Below are 17,721 nucleotides of genomic sequence, written 5' to 3'. Positions count from 1 at the left end.
AACAAGATGATGGCCGATTCAAACATTAATCCACCGAAGTTCAAGGGAGATTTTGTGTAATGGAAGCACCGGATGAAGGTATTTTTTAAAACAAATTTTGAAATTCTATTAATAATAAAATATAGCTTTGTAGCACCCAAAGATCAACACAGAGTAGAGAAGGAAGAGTATCTTTAGAACAAGAAGGAACAGACTGACTTTGTAGCCAATGGCAAAGAAAAATTCCATCTGCTTACCATAGTACCGCCCCAAGAAGTCAACTGGATCGGAACCTACAACTCATTAAAAGATCTTTGGGAGAAGTTCCTCGAACAGAACGAAGGTACCTTAGAGCATAAACTGGTAAGACGGAACTTACTCTAAAACCGGCTAAGCAACCTCCAGATGGAAAAGGGGGAAACGATAACTCATCTGCACTCGAAGATCAAGGAACTGGTCACCAAACTCAATAACCTCGAAGAAACGGTAATAAACTGGGATTCAATGAGGTATACTCTAAATATATTCTCGAGAACACTAGAATGGATGTTGATAGTCGATGTCTACTACATCTCCAAGGACTTAGAGGTAAGTACTTTAGAAGAACTATTCGCTACCTTTGAATTACATGAATTTAGATGTGCAGACTCAAGAAAAGAGGAGCTGATCCAAAACCTAGCATTTAAAGCTGAGAAGTTCGAATTGGACTCTGGCGCATCCCTCTATGAAGATGAAAAAGCTTACATAGTAAGAAAATTTTCAAAGTTCTTTTAAACTAACAAATTCAACAAGTCTCAAGCTAAGAAGCTTCCATGGAACAGAAGAAAAATACAATGTTATAATTGCAATGAAGAGGGACACCTAAAAAACACTTGTTCGAAACTAAAAGTCAAAGATAAAGGGTCAAGGAAGCCCAAACAAAGGAACTTTAAAGTAACATGGGATAAGTCATCATCATAAGATTCTGAGCTAGAGGAGTATGTCAGATTAGCACTAATAGCAAGTCACCAAGAGAATAACATCGATGAAAGGGGAGTTAATTCATAGGAAAGCAGTGATGAAGGAGGAGAGTCAAACTTCGAGACCGACATAGTAAGTGAGGTATGCCTTCTTCCTCCTAACTAACATTATGAAGGTATAAAATTAATATCTAAACCATTATGTAAGCTTAAAATTAAAAATATCAAATTGAAAAAGGAAAATGCAAATTTGAAAACTATCTTAGGTACAACATGTCCCCTAGAACACTTTGATAAACTTCAAATTGAAAATTAACAATTGAAAGAACAAGTAAAATTACTCAAAAAAAATTCTACATGCTCAAATGTTCTAAGAATTTTAAAAGTTAGATATAATGATAGACTTAATTGGTATTTGAAAAATTAGAAGGGCTAAATTGCAAAAATTACAAGAAATGTCATTCCGGTAGGATATAATTTATTTTGAGTTCATAAATCATGTTTATCTATTGAATAAATTTTTATGCATGCTTAAATTATCTTATAGTTGAATTTATCTTATTAGCTAAATAAATTACTTTGTATACCTTCTGTTTGAAATTAATTAGGTTCTAATTTTTTTGTGAAAAATAAATTTGTTATTCACCTTTACAAAAAATTTCAGAAGTTTTAGAGCATTAAATAATTTTTTTAACAAAAATTATATTTTAAAATTAAAAATATTTCGTAGATTTATTTTTGTAAAAAATATTTTTCTATGATAAAAGAATATGTTCTCTATCACAATAAAATTTTCAACATTTTTTTATAGTTATCTTATTTATTCTGAATTATCTATCAAAAATAATTTTTTTTAAGATAAACATTAAATTTTATATATTTATAAAAATTATCACAATTTTTAGAAATCAAATTCTAATTTTGAAATCATTTAAATTTAAAAAGTATTATTTCTACTCAAAAGAATTATTCGAGTCAAAATAAATATTTATTTGTCGTGACATTTTTTATCCTATTTTATTTGTTTCTATTGACCAAGAAAAAAAAATTCAGCATTTTATGAAACTTAAAAATTATTTTTAAATTATTTTTAATAAAACTGAGGACTAAAGGACTAATTGCTAAAAATTAAAAAATTTTAAAAATTAATTTCGATAGAAACAATATTCCTGAAAACACTATTTTAAACCCCAAAAAATATTTTCAAGATTTTTCTATAAGTTTTCATATATTTTTTTCTCTTTTTTATGTGATCAAATATCAAAGGGGGATATTGAAAATATTTTTAATATCATGTTTGCGTTATTGCAATTTTTTTTTGTACTTATTTGCAAATTATTTTTACTTAATATTTCATATGTTATTTTATTATTTGTTATCCTAATTTAACTTGGGTTAATGCAAATCAAAAATAGGAAGATTATAAGTATCCTAAGTTGGTTTTGATGTGATCAACCAAGTTAAATTAAGTTAAGTCCTGTATTACTTTAATATTTTATGTCTAAGTCTGCAGGAACTTAGGAACACAGGAAGTCAAGCGGAAAACGTAAAGGACGAGAAGGATGACATGGGAAGCGAGTCAACGGGGCTAGGTGCATTCGAGAGACGAGAAGCTATGAAAGAGTACACCAGTGGATGAGAAGAAACACGCGTAGCGCATCCGAAGGACGAGAAGCCTTGGAGGAAGCTTGCTCGAGGAGGTCAGAGTTGGGTTCAAGTGAGCTCAACTCTGGCTGATTGGAGCATTACCCATATGAAGACCAGCCCGGAGTGAAGGCACTTCCAAGGGTTTTGGAGGTGCCTCAAGCGTCAACAGCGGAGTTGCTGCCTTCGGGACCCAATGCGCCTTGGAGGAGCATGAAGGTGCCCTCGCACCTATTCGACGGAGGTGCCCTGAAGTAACTTAGAGGCACCCTCAGGCGCCCTCAAGGAATCTAAATGCACCCTCAAACGCAAAAAGTCGTTGGTTAGCCGTTGGTTGACCGTTGAAAAATGGATAAAATTTTATCCACTTGGAAGCGCCCTGGAGTGCTTTGGAGGCACCTCCAATCAACGGTAACTAATTCCAAGAGGCTATAAAAAGCTCCCTAGAATTAGAAATTAAACAACGACTACTATATTCAATTTCTAATTAATTTATGAGTGATCAAAGAGTGTAAGAGGACTCCGCCTTCAGTGAATGAGAATTCTTTAGTACTTTTAACTATCTTAGATTAACAACCACTTTGATTGTAATCAAGTAAACTCTAGAGCCTCTTTATTTTATATTATTTATTTTAACTGTTTAATCAATTTGATTATCCTTGTTTAGTTCAAAACTAAAAGATTTATTATCCTTGTTCAGGGTTATTCATCCCCCTCTAGTCCACCCGTAATATTACTATCGCATCATCTTTGCACACATCTCCTTCTTCCTCCTTTGAGACCTCTATGTTTTTTCTTGAAACGGGCGAATTCCGGAGCATTTTCCGGAGGAGCCTTCCCTATATAAGTTCAAGCCTTCTCCTTAAGGGAAGCACTTTTTCCATTTAACTTGCTGCTAACATAAGCATCGGGGCAAAGATGGCTGTGTGCTCACTGGTGTTGATTTTGTTGCTCAGGTCAGTAGCTTGGGAGTGTACCTGCTCGCAACAAGTTTTTGGAGCACTCAATTGGACAAAAGGCGATAACGCTTGCCCCCAGCGTCCCCGTGGATCTTGCCCAAGGCTATCACGAGGGGGGTTAATCACGGTAGCCGAAGGGGTTAAGGGCGCAGTGGACTGAGGGACACGGGGATAAGAGATTTATGCCCTTGCTGTCGCCGCGATTTGAACCCACGTTCTCATTGGACAAACTTCTACGTCCCAACCACTTCAGATAACCCCGTGGGACAGCTTTTGGAGCACTCAAGAGTTGGCAGGAGGATAGCACGGTGATTGGAAAAGGAAAGTTCTACCAACCCTTACTAAGGTATTGTGGTGGAAGAGGAGTATGAGAAATCAAGGAGGAGAGATTCTAACCGCATCACAACTTTGTTTTTTTAAAAAAAAACTATATATAAAAGTGATACGCTAGACGTATACTCCTACAATTATTTCAAACCCTAGATGTCAACTCTGTTTGGTTCCTCAATAATTATATGGGGGTGTGTTTAACATATTTTTTTTAAAAAAAACACACACACAGAATCAATGGATATACATTCATTAGTTCTTCCACCCCTGAAATGCCCCCAACAAAATTGGTTAGCGATGCAAATGAATGTAATGATTTTAAATATAAATTAAATATTTTTGAGCTGGCTCGATAAACTCCCGCAACTAATTGTGGTCCATAAAACTAAATTTAAAGTACACAGTGTATTTTTTGAGTTGCCATTCCAAACTCACATAAGTCATCACCATAAAGCACACATTATTTGCATTATATTGAAACATGTATTTCCTCTTCTAATAACCAATAATTGATTTTAATCCATTTAAGAGGCAAAAACGAATACATTCGTCCCAACGCCCATGTCAGTCCGTCCCGAGACTAACACAAGAAAGATAAATCATGATAACTAAGAAGACAAATGACAAATGACAAATGGGGTGAGTTTACATCCCGCCAATCCGATCCTGAAAGATTTCAATCCATTTAAGCACTTTGATACCACATATTAACTAAATTTCTTTCTCTTTGTAATAATAGTTAATGAATAGATATAGTAGGTAGGTATTTATTGATATTACTGCCGCTCGACAATGGCTGCTCGAAGTGGGTCCTTCATGACGACCGTGAAAGCGAAGGTCTCGGCGGTGGTGGGCGGGAGCTCGCCGGGCACCGGCAGCCACCGGAACTCCCTCACCATCCTGGCGAGCATGAGGTGGATGTGGAGGACGCCGAGGGTGGCGGCGGGGCAGATGCGGCGGCCGGCGCCGAAGGGCATCATGCGGATGCCGCGGGTGCCGGTGACGTCGGTGTCCCAGCCGTCGCCCCCCTGCAGGAAGCGCTCCGGCCGCCACTCACCGGGGTCGGCCCACTTGGAGGGGTCCTCTGTCAACCACGCCGTGTAGAATTCCACGCTGGCATCCGCCGGGATACGGTAGCCGCCGAGCTCCGTCTCCCGCGTCGCCGCGTGCGACAGCACGAAGTGGCTCGGCGGATGCCGCCGCATCGTCTCCTTCACCACCGCCTGCATTTCAAATAATAAAAGTAGAAAATTATTAGTAAAATGGGAAGTTAGCAATTCTTTTGAATCTAGATATTTAATTCTTTAAAAAACTAATTTTAACGGCTAATGAAAATTCATCCAGAAAAAAAATCCCTTTCCATATATCACACGTGAATTAAGTAGTAGTGAATTCATACAGGGGTTTTGGTTTGGTCAGGTTGGTTTTTTTAAAAAAAATAATAAATAAACCGATTGATAAGTTCGTTGAGTGCCGACATTATGCGGGTATACCTGGAGGTAGGGCATGGCCTCAACGTCGGCTTCGGTTATCTTGCGAGCCTTGTCGGCGCCCACCACCGCGACGATCTCGTCGTAGAGCCGCTGCTGCGCCGCCTGGTCGAGCACCAGGTGGAGCATCGCCCACTCCAACATTGTGGCGCTCGTGTCCGTGCCGGCGCTCATCACCTCCGAGCAGAGCGTCACCAGCTCCTCCTCCCCCAGCCGCCCCTTCCCGGCCAACTCCATCCCCAGCAGCGAGTCCACGTACGCCTCCCCTTCCTCGCTCACCATCTCCCACTGAGAGTTCAATCCGCCCCCTTCCTCCTGCTTCTTCCCTCCGGCCTCCACGAACGCCCTCCGCGCCCTCACCAGCGGCGCCAGGCACTCCATCTGCCGCTTCCGTAGCTTCCTCGCCTCCGCCAGCTGCCCGCGGAAGAAGGGCGTGAACACAGGCAGGAAGTCTGGAAGCTTTGGCGTCGTCATCATCATAACCTTGTCGAGGACCAATGCAGGGTATTAGCGAAGAGTTCTCTATCTGTTTGTTACAATGTGTACTCTGAACTTACCTCCTTGAGCACCTCCTCGACGAGGCGGACGTGCTCCTCGGGGACGCGCGCGCCGAAGCAGATGCAGACGAGGATGCTGCAGACGGTGAGGCGGCAGTTGGCCATGACCTGCACCGCGCCGGCGACCGCAAACTCGGCGCGGAGGCGAGCTAGGTGGTTGGCCATGGCCCAGTCCCGGATCCACCCGAACTGCTTCACCCGCGTGGGCGTCACGAGCTCCGTCACGAAGTTGCGGCGCAGGGCGCGCCAGAGCGGGCCGTACGTCGCGGAGTTGACGGTGCACTTGCCGGCGCTGAAGAGGAGGCGGGTGGGCGAGTCGGCGGGGCGGCTGGCGAAGAGCGGGCCCTTCTGGACCAGCGCCTCGTGGATGAGGTCGGCGGAGGTGACGACGATGAGCGTACGCTGCCCCATGCGCATGGTGAAAATGGGGCCGTACTTCAGCCTGAGGTCGCGGGCGACGTACATGAAGGGCCGCCGCTGGAGGATGACCTGGAAGAGATTTCCGACCACGGGCCACCCAGGAGGCCCGGGCGGCAGACCCTCCGGGATGCGCGAACAGCGCCGCCACCACGCGGCCGTCAGCACGGCGGCGGCAACGAGGTACAACAAGTTGACGAAGTCCATGTGTTTGTAGTAATGCCGCAAGGAAGCAGAGTGCTTTTGAGCAACACTGTGTGTGTGTGTGAAGCAAGAGAAAGGAGGGAGGGTGTGGTTTTAAGGGAGAGAGGGGGAGGGACGGGAAGACGCAGAGGACGAAGAAATGAATGCAGATTTTAATGGAGGGAGAGTAGTTGGAGGTCACAGGTCGAAGAGTAACGTTCGACCTCATTGGTGACTCTGCTATATACAATGCTTAGGACCAGAGATGTGACAAATGTTGTTGCTAAATAAATTTAGATCAAGTTTAACAAATTAACTCATTCGGATAAAGAGCTTCTCTGTGAGACTGTGAGTTGTGTTGAGTTGTGTTGTGGTAGTTACACATTGAATGGATGTTCGTCATATGAGAGAATCCATCCAGTTTCGATGAAAGGACCAACTTTTAATATTTTTGAGAGTTGAGATCGTGAAGTCAGTTAATTCACTTTTTCAAAATCTGTGTAAATTTCATTAGGAATAAAGATGTGCGAGTTACAGTTCATAACTTCTTATGTAGGTTGATGTTAACGGAGTTGAAGAAGAAGAAATTCATGTTTTGGTATTATTTTATATATTTTATTTGTATTTTATTTCTGACCAAATTAAGAGCTTTTGATGTAGATGCAGGAGCAGTGTAGCTTCAAGGAGTTTTTAATTTGGATATTAGAATTAGACGATGTATGTGTCAATGAATGCTTGTTCAGATATTTATAACATGTCAATTTTGGATTAAAAAAATATTTTTAGGATCTTTTTGAAGATTCCAAATATTTTTATTTTTAGTAATTTTTTATTTTAGGGTTTAAGGGTATTTCTGTCTTTTGTGAGTTAGGTTTTGGTTTATTTAAACGTTTGTTTAGTTGGTTTAAGTATTGTCTTTTGTTTTCAAATAAAATTTTTTTCGTTTAAACTTAGAGGTGACTCCTCTTCGTTTATCAAATTCTCTATGTCTTTCTTTATAATTTCACTGAGGAAGAGAATCGTAAAATAATTTCTATTTCACCCAACGTCAGTTAGTATCAGAGCACATCATTGTGGCAAAAGGCGAATACGTTCGTCCCCAACGCCCTCACTAATCCGTCCCAGGGCCAACACGGAGGAGGTAAATCACGGACGGCTACTAGCCTTTGGAATAGTGACTAGCACATAAGGGAGATATTTACCTCGGCTTTGCCGAGATTCATAGCTCAGAGCACATCAGGTCCAATGGAAGTGGTCATGGTCGCAACAAGCAGGTTCCGATTGAGGAAACTCAGCATCGTGATCGTAGCACTCAGGATGTAATGATTGAGAATTTACAGAGATAAATCGCAGAATTAACCTTGCATTTGTCGGCACATGCATTTAAAGATCGTGAGATCTTTGATCGTGAATTTGAGTCTACTTTCAAGAATCTATATCACCATTATGCTACATACCAGAAACATCATGGTTGAGAGAAATGATATCGAGATCTCAATTTTCGAGTGATCTATCCAAATTTTCCGGTATGCTACAAACTGAGGAATTCGTTGATTGACTTAACAACGCGGGAGGATTTTTTATTATAAGGAAGTACCAAATCGTGTGAAAGAAAAGATGGTTGTTGTCAAACTCAAAGGCCGAGCATCCATATGGTGGGAGCAATTCCAACGCTCACGAGACAAATAAGGCAAAGTTAAGATCATTGACTAGGAGAAGAGGAAGATAAAGAGTCACTTTCTTCCCGTCGGCTACACTCAAAGTTTGTTTCAATGATGTCGGGCGTTGAGGTCGGGTGCGAGATCGGTCTATGATTATATGGAGGGGGACATCGAAGGTAGTGGCGTGGAGGATGATGAATTCATTGATAAAAATATGTCAAGGGATGGAGGAGAAGAAGTTAATGAAGACAATTATGACTTGGAGGAAGATGTAGTTCATCAAAGCACTCATCCAGACATACATCATAATTAGCATAAGATGAATGGCAACAAATTGGATGAATATGATGATCCTGCCAAGGCAGAATCTAAATTTGAAAGTGGTGAGTTTGTTAAGCCCATTTATGATACTTTTATGCAGGATATGGATCTTAGCAATGTATAAATATAATGAAAGAAGATCTTGATGAACTGCATGAATGGTTTCTGCTTTATGACATAGTGATAATCCAAATTTCAAGATGACACATTTTCTGTTCCTGCCCAACGGGAAACTTACGGGACCAGGGAGACTTCGAGATTTTTGTTTGGCATCAGGGAGAACAAACAACGCTCTGCAAGGCTCACAGCTTGGTTCCATACAGAATTAGAAAAATACCAGTAGCAGCTTGCATTAAGGAATCTCCGTGCCACCAGTATATACCAATCAATTTCCTGATGAGATAGAAATGCTATGGAATACGGTTGCTTGCAATAACAGGAACATTATTCCAATCCTTGACTTTTTGATCGCTAAAGAGATTGAAGTTTGTGATTCTAGTACATCAGGCAGATATAACAAAGTAGTTGCTACTTATTTTTAGTAGTCAAACGTGGTAGATTATATCTAGCACGCATCTATCCATAACAAACAATTGTCAAATTGACGTCAGATGATCTTTCTCTTGCGCCACAACCGGATACTATTATAAACTCGGGAATGAGTTCTTTTTAATCCGGTACAACTGATGTAAGACTAGCGCAGAAGGAGCCGAGCTTCAGCGGGTCATAACTTTTGACTCAAGTATCAAAACGAGATAATCTACACGTCAAATTGAAATTCAGAGATCTACATTTGTTACTGGGTGGAACCTATACATGTCAATTCTGGATCCAAAAATTATTGTTTAGGGCATTTTCGAAGGTTGTAAATATTTTTATTACTATTTTTTAGTAATTTTTAATTTTAGGATTCAAGGATATTTCCGTCTTTTTTGAGTTAGGTTTTGGTCTATTTAACGTTTGTTTAGTTGTTTTAGGCATTATCTTTTATTTTGCAAATAAAATTCTTTTCGTTTAAACCTAGAAGCAGTTGCTCTTCATTTATCAAATTCTTTGTCTTTTTCTGCATTTCCTCTAAGAAAACAACCCCGTAGATTGCTAGTAAGTTAGTACAAGCGACTTATTGATTTAGTATTTATGAAACATGAAATCCACTCGTTTGCTATTGAGTTTCCTTCACCAACCTTTGCTTCATTAGGACTATGACAAGTCAAAAGAAGAAGACAAGCCAAAAGAACAAAGAAGAACTCCTTGGAGAAAAGTACAAGAGGATACAAAAATTGCTTGTAGTATGCAATTGGCCTAAAATGTCCAAATCTGCTAGACATGTCTAGTAGTCTCCACTAAGTTGTCTATGAACACTACTAGACATATCTAGAAATTTTTAAATAAATTTCTATGAGACATGTTAGGTTGTTATAGAAAGCATTCCTTACTATATGACATTAATCAAAGTTATCTTTTCTTGTATGGGCGAACCCTATCTAGTCTAGAAAAAATGGAAAAAGAGAGGATTATGAAGCAAAATGGATTTCTTTATATTGGACTTCTTGTTGCTACAACACATTATCACAAATTTAATACTTCCATCTATATTTATACATTTTTAGATGACATGAAAATCAACAAGACATTAACTACATTAAATGCATTAATTAATAAGATTCGTGAATCCATGAAGAGGTACAATGAATCTATGAAGAGGTATTTGAGATGAAATTGAACTTTACTTCTTGTAGAAATAGAAGAGACATTTAAAATCAATTTATAATTTGATTCTTGAATTTGATTTAACCCAACAATTTGCACTAGGCATGAGCTCCTTAATGTGTATCTTTGATTGCACCGAATACACTCATGATGATGTCGAGTTTAGGGTCATAATGTGTCAATTTCTTGTAAAAGAATCAAACACTTGATGGGATAGACAAATATCTCGAGATGCCCTCGAGAGAATTTTTGAACGGAAATTTTACCCAAACGAATTCCTCGATGAACAAATGCAAGAGTTTATAAATCTCGAGAAGGACAAAAGTAGTGTAGATGAGGACTGTGTGGAAATTCAATAAGTTGGTGGAATTCTTCTACCCTTTAATAGCATCACCATCGCCAACAAGCTAGCGCATGTGCTATTCATGTGCAGTTGGCTAGATTTTCTATCAAAATTTATGAAGATGCTATGGATAGGACAATGGCATCTATAAGTCAAAAAAGGAACAAAAAAGCTAGAAGAAGTGGGTGATACCTCGGATCGAACATATGACAATGTTGGATTAGATGCTAGAATAATGGTTTTTAACTCAGGTGAATCCCCTATAGATTTACATCTAGTGACTAAATGACACTTCTTAAAGGATGGATTCTTTTGGTTATGCATAGACTACAAACAACTAAATGTGGTGACCATCTAGAACAAATATCTCTAGACACTCGTGTATATATTTAAAGATCAACTTATGGGGAGGTTTTCATTCCTCTCATTTTACTAAGTAATAGCTTATTTCCATATTTAGCGGATTGAACCCGTGGGATCCATCATTGATTTTCCAAACCAAACACCCACTTTAAATTTCTTTCCCACTCCCCACTCTCATTCTCCCAACCAAGCACCCCCTTAGAGTTAGATTCAAAGTTTTAGGTTTTACTATGGCTATTTGAGTAAGAGTGCTTAGTAATACCGTTTGATATGCCATTAGTTAGTTCATTTAGGTCCGACTAGCGATGTAAACAAATCGAGCTGAGCCAAGTTTTATGGTATTTAAGTTTTTTTTTATAAGGTAATCAAGCTAAGTCGAGTATAAAATGAACTAAAATGTTGAAATGATCATTCAAACTTAATTTAGTTTCTTTTTTATAAATTTGAGTTTGGTTCGTTTAGATGTTATCGAGCTCTCAATTTAATCTTATTTGATTGTTTAAAACTTTTATATTTTAAACTTGATTGGTTATTAAGCTTGATAATATAAACTTGTTTGTTTATTTTAAACTCTTTTTTATTTATTTAGTACGTTGATAAGAGTTTTATTGATGAGCATAATTTATAAATATTATTTATGAATATTATTTACAAATGTTATTCATGAATATTGTTCACGAACATTACTCATGAATATTAACTAGCAAAACACATATATATTTAAGTTTGTTTGTTTAGTTTAACGAGTTGTTCAAATTTATTTATTTAATTGATCTTGTGCGCATTGAACGAACATAAATAAATTTTTACCAAACTGAATATCAAATTTATTCACGAATATTTGTTCATTTACAACCCTAGGTCCGACCAAAGCATTTCAAAATTACCTATTTTGATTGTGATCTATTTCATCCCTATTTTAACATGAATAAGTATAAAAATTGTTTTAAGTTTGTCTATAAATTTGGTCAAAATGAAATCTATTATCCTGACAAACTCTCCACGACTGTCTCAGACGGAAGTAAATCAGGAATTTAAATTTATCTATAGAAAAAATAATGATTAATCAGACTAAATAACGTCGAGCTTGGAGTGACCAACCCAGTCCTATGGAAGTTTCCTATTAGCCATCAGGATAAATCGGGAAGTGCTCGCAACGGGCAACGCAGGAGCCCAACATCTTTTAGTTGTGTACCCCATTTGGAGGAAAAATTCCTGTAAATTCGTCATAGCTGGGGCTCGAACAGCGGGTACCTGGGTGATAATCTGGATGCCCTGCCGCTGCACAATAGCCCCGGGGGCAAAAAAAAATGATTAACCAGGTTGGGTAATATCGAGCCTGGGTGACCGGTCCGACCTCACGGAAGTTTTCCACCAATCATCAGGGTAAATCGGAAAGCGCTCGCAGCGAGCAGCCCAAGAGCCCAACATCCTTTAGTTATGTGCCCCATTTAAAGGAAAAATTCTTACAAATTCACCATAGCTGAGGGCTTGAATCGTGAATACCTGAATGATAATCTGAATGTCCTATCGTTACACTATAATTTGAGGGCCAAATTTATGTATAGAGTAGTTATTATAGAAGGGAGTATGTAAAATGTCAATTAAATCAATTAATCAATCGAATCCCTTTCGATTCAAAATTTTAAGTTTTTTATAAAAATATTAAACCAATCAAATCAAAACATCAATTGAGTCAACTATTATATTATAAATAGTAATGATATATTTAGATTTGACTACACAACTCCATAACTCAACTGATAAATTAGACTAATTTGATTGTCTAATATCATTGGTCGATTGATTAATTAATTGATTTTATATCTATTTGAATTTTTTTTTATTTTGATGACAAAATTCAATCAATTACTTTATTAAAAAAGTCAACTTAATTAATTTAGATTTATCTATTCCATTTTGAACCAACGGCTCACTGATACAGACAGCACGTAATGAGCTTTCGAAGCACAATCCACAAAATTTTTCGAGTCTTATATTTACAAATTCAAGTCTTCGGACATTAAAACTACACATCATTCGCGCATTCAATTCTGCTGCTGTCCGTTGGTGCAACGCGCCAGAGTGAAATAAATAGGCAATAAACATCGGGACCGTCATAGACCAGAACGCTTACACCAACCACAAATCAGAGAAATGGCATATACAGTTTTGTCGATCCAACTTAAAATTCAAAGAGATGGCATGGCAGAGGCAGGAAAGCCCCCTTCGTGGTTTGGACGTGATCTCCCGGGTATAGGACTTAATTCTTCACATACTTTTCTACATAAGCCTGCAGAATACAAGAAAAGCCAATTTAACTATGATGAACAGGAGAAATTGATGGTGAGTGCGACAGTGCTACTTGCCTGCACAAGTAATAGAGTGGGCCAAATAATAAAATCTTGTGTCTGAGGCACATTAGACTTATTACACCGCGTCCTTGCAGAACAGCAGAAAGTGAAGATCTACTGATTAAGGAATCACGGAGGCAATTAAGACTTGGTAGAACGCCAATAAAATAAATTAGTAGCCAAGGATTGATTCTGTTCAAGGATATCAAAAGAGAACATTTAGTATGAGTGAAGATAAATGAACTAAAAACTCTTCCCGTATCGAAGGAATTTATAAGAGTGAGAAACTTAGCTTACTTTTAAGCTTCAGATTCCAGGTCTCAGCATTTGCCTACTGAAAATTATTGTATGTAGCACTTTTTGGGAAGTGGCAATTGTTCAGTAAAATGGCTCGATGACTATTTCTTCAATTTGGTGGGAAATTTATAAGTTTAAAAATAAATAAAAAGAATGAAGACAGGGCCTTTAGCCATAACCCACAGCGCAACGAAATCAAAAATAGTCAAAGAAAGGGCCTTTAGCCCGGGGGCCCCTTCGGAGGCCATTTTTAGCATGGTACCCAATGCATTCTTCCATCTTTTGGGAGTTCAATGCCAATTTTGAAAAGTTGCTTCTTGATTTGCTACAACTCTGTAGCAACAAACAATCATCCAAAAGCATCAGAAAGGATTGACATTCCTAGAATGAACACTACCTAATGAGTATATCACAACTCAATCATCTAACGACTTGACCTAAAGAAGCTCACATGTTGCTAATATTGTATAACTTAGCTATAACACCTTGTTTATTGCCCTTCCAGTAAATCAAGTTACCTCCCACTGAATGCAATCACATGATATGAAGCACCTATTTGTAGAAAAATCAGATCAATCTGCAACATAATACCCAGCATTCTTGAAGTATCAAAGAATTTTCAGGGTCTTTTTCCAAAAACATAAATCTCCAAAAGATACTGATCACACTAACTTCAAATAAGATGTAAACTCTAACTGCAAGACACTCCATTTCTCTCTAATCTTTTATACTTCCAAGATCAATTAGTGGCTCCTCTATTATGGTACTAATATGAAATTAGGATCCATATTAAGTGTCAACTTATTTAGTCTCTTGCACGTTAATATCCTGAGCATATCAAATATATACTTTTGCTGAGGGATATAAATATCTTCCCTTAGGTCACCTTATCCTCCTTCGCAGGCATCAAACCAACTATGCAAGATTACTCATATCAAATCATGTGTTAGAAAGGATGTGTTTGTCTGAAAATTTTGAGGGGCCATGGTCTAATTACTCATATATCAAATCATGAAACAATTGAACTAGATGGGCATAATAATGAAAGTGTTTAGGGGCACATTGGAAATCAAAGAGTAAATTGATCCATTACCTTATGAAAGTCAAAGGTGCATCTACTTTGGTAATTTGTCTCGCACATATTAGTTAGTTAATGAGGTGATCTTGTCTAAAAATGGAGAAAATGGCGTACTAAACAAGTGATTCTGATGTTAACTGTAAGAAGATTCCTAGCTGGAAGAAAATAACTCCGGGTGGTCCTGCGCATCACAAAGAATGTCAACAACTAGGCCAGGAAAGGGTCCCAACGCAAGTACTCCGATGCTCAAGTAAGTAACCGATCAAACAGTCGGTAGTAGTGAACCGTAGTAAATGAATAGTAATTGAGTAATGATGCATATGCATAGCATTCATGTGCCTGTATGTGTAGATAGAGACCTCCTTTTATAGTGTTATTATTTTCCTTTGCACGGATATCAAAGCGTTTCCAATTAAGGACAGACTATAAAGATACTTTGACACCTTTTCCAAAATAGACCCGCAATTTCTACATAGAAACTTCCGTTATATAACTGGTACAGGGAATATTCCCTTACTTCTCTGACAGCTGCCACACAAAACGACGAGAAGAATATTGGGCAGTCGGGTTGAGAGACCCTGAATATGTTTAGCTAGTCAACTAACCAAGTTCCTTTTATAGTTCGATGGTTGTTGCTTATAAGAGCAGCCGACCGACTCTCTGTGTGGTCAAAGGATCCGGTTGAACTAAGTGTCCAGTATGCCCGACCAGACCTATGGTCCGATCGACTAGATTACTCTATTGAAAGAATAGCTTTTGTTATCTTGAGTGATGAAAAGGATTCGGCTCCGAATGGTAACACGGTGGGACTTGGATCCGACCGGACTAACTGTCCGGTGGGCTGGCCACTCAATCGAAACAATCCACCGCGTTGGCCCTTAGTGCCGAACTCTCATTGACATCGATCGCCACGTCAGCTAAGCTTTTGGACTTTAATCCGACTCCAAGAGGCTTCACATTATTCGCCATATTATAGGAGTTAAATAACTCCAACTGAATAGTTATACTAGGAAATGTGTTAGAAAGAACCAACCTTGTGAGCAACATATCATTTTCTGCATCTATTTCTACGATTGCTGTTTAGCAAGTAATGTAACTCAAAAGGAAGAGCTACCAATCATGTTGTAAATTCAAAGTGGGTAATGTTTTACATGAGAATCCGAGCAAATAACATAACCTAATGTCTTGAGAAACTTTCACAAAACCTAGAATTCACCCATAAGAAAGAGTTAGAACTGATCAGAAAATGATTAAGATGTTCACTGATTATCATGTTATAGAACTAAACCAGGACACTTCCAATTGAACCATACATCAACTTGTCTTTTTTTTGGTCATATCTATGCTTCTACATTGTCAATTTAAAAAAGTAAAAATGACCTCATTCGAATTCAGAAAATAAGCAAAGATGACTTCTCGTTCTTTCATGTAACTCGATGAGTTTATCTCAAAGTTTGTTCCTTTGTGCAACTCGATGAGTTTATCCTAAAGTTCCTTTTCATTTTTGTACGGGCCGATGTGGTTTAGTTCCTCCTTTGTGAGTTTGCACTAGACTGTGTTCAACGCCTTGAAATCAGTTTGTGCCTTCTTTTTCATCTCCAGATTCCAGTTTTCTGGATCCATCAAAATTTCAGTGTTGTTGTCGATTAGAGGCTTGTATCCTTTGCAGATGTTGAACCATTGGTCAAAGTCTATTTTCAGGTACACCTCCATCCGCTTCTTCCAATACAAGAAGTTGCACCCATTGAAAAGGGGGGAACGAACGGTGTTGTATCCCTCATTTTAGCCATTAATTTCTGAAAGAGATACTTGGAAATGTTTCCAAAACTTGGTCTTGGGGTAAGTAGTGTGGGAGAAAAGAAAGACATGATTGGTGTTGCACCAATTCAAGATATTGTAGAAAGAGACGAGAAGACTTGTCCAAAAAGGTAATTGCATCAATTTGGACTATATCAAAAAGCTCAAAATCAAAAAGAAAGTTTGAAAGTCACCTCCTGCATGATTGGTGGTTGCACCAATTCAGAGTCAACTTGGCGCTGATACCACTTATTAGATCGTAAAGATGTTAGAGGGGGTGAATAGCATTCTTTGCTTTTTCGAAAGTCGAGATTACGTAGTGGAAAAGAAACATGAAAATACAAAGGCTAACACAAGTAGTTTTACTTGGTTTGTAGCCTTCGACAACCACTACAAAAAAAACACCCATATAAGAGTGGTTTTTTTTACTTTTAAAAGCGGTTTTCAAGTGCTCCTACACTTTTACCAACGGTTGTAAAACCGCTCCTCTTGTTGCCGTCCCTATATCCTATAGTAGCGGTTTTTGTAACCGTTGATACAAGGTAAAAAACCGCTCCTATTATTCTATGTAGGTACGGTTTGAAACCAGTCTTACACGTTGTGCATATAACAACGGTTTCAAACCGCTTCTATAGGTATAAATCCAGGAGCGGTTTAAACTGCTCTACAACCTTTTAGGTGTAAGAACAATTTTAAACTGCTCCTACACGCGATGAATATAAGAGTGATTTCCAAACACTATTGATGCTAGAAATTTAGGAGTGGTTCAAACCACTTCTAAATGTCATGGGTATAGGAGCGGTTCAAACCACTTCTAAATGTCATGGGTATAGGAGCACTTCAAAACGTTATTAAAGCTAGAAATATAGGAGCGGTTCAAATTGCTCTAGAACTCATAAGGTTTAATAACAATTTTCACAATATATGAGTGATTTCAAACCACTTCTAAATGTCATGGATAAAGGAGCATTATTAAATGCTTTAAGAGCACTACAAACCACTCTTGAACCCGTGCTCTTACATGTCATGGAAATAAGAGTAATTTCAAAATTGATGTTAGAAATTTTAGATTTGTTTTAAACTAAAAGTACAACCTATTGATTGATTAAAAGTGATCTAAATAATTTTATGGATTAAGCTACCTGATCAATTATATAAATCGAAATTATCATGTTAATCGTGTCTGATGATGAATAAATCAATATGATTTGAGATTACATACGAGCGAATACTACAATTAAAAGATGTTTTTAATTACAAGTCTAAAGATTCTTTTACA

The 17,721-nt window shown here is 38.2% G+C and overlaps 1 protein-coding gene across 1 annotated transcript; it reads right to left on the bottom strand.

Moving 5' to 3' along the window:
* Positions 1 to 4,394: 4,394 nt before the first annotated feature.
* LOC122041829 (cytochrome P450 77A3-like) lies at positions 4,395 to 6,601 on the bottom strand. The gene is made up of 3 exons (XM_042601657.1): positions 5,919 to 6,601; positions 5,365 to 5,844; positions 4,395 to 5,094 (listed from the first exon to the last, which is right to left on the bottom strand). Exons 1-3 carry the CDS (start codon positions 6,540 to 6,542, stop codon positions 4,648 to 4,650), a joined length of 1,551 nt encoding a protein of 516 aa, XP_042457591.1. The 5' UTR covers positions 6,543 to 6,601; the 3' UTR covers positions 4,395 to 4,647.
* Between the last annotated feature and the right edge of the window lie 11,120 nt (positions 6,602 to 17,721).

Source organism: Zingiber officinale, chromosome 2A, assembly GCF_018446385.1.
Source record: "Zingiber officinale cultivar Zhangliang chromosome 2A, Zo_v1.1, whole genome shotgun sequence".
In the NCBI taxonomy this organism is placed as follows: Eukaryota; Viridiplantae; Streptophyta; class Magnoliopsida; order Zingiberales; family Zingiberaceae; genus Zingiber; species Zingiber officinale.
This window is presented reverse-complemented; position numbering and strand designations above follow the sequence as displayed.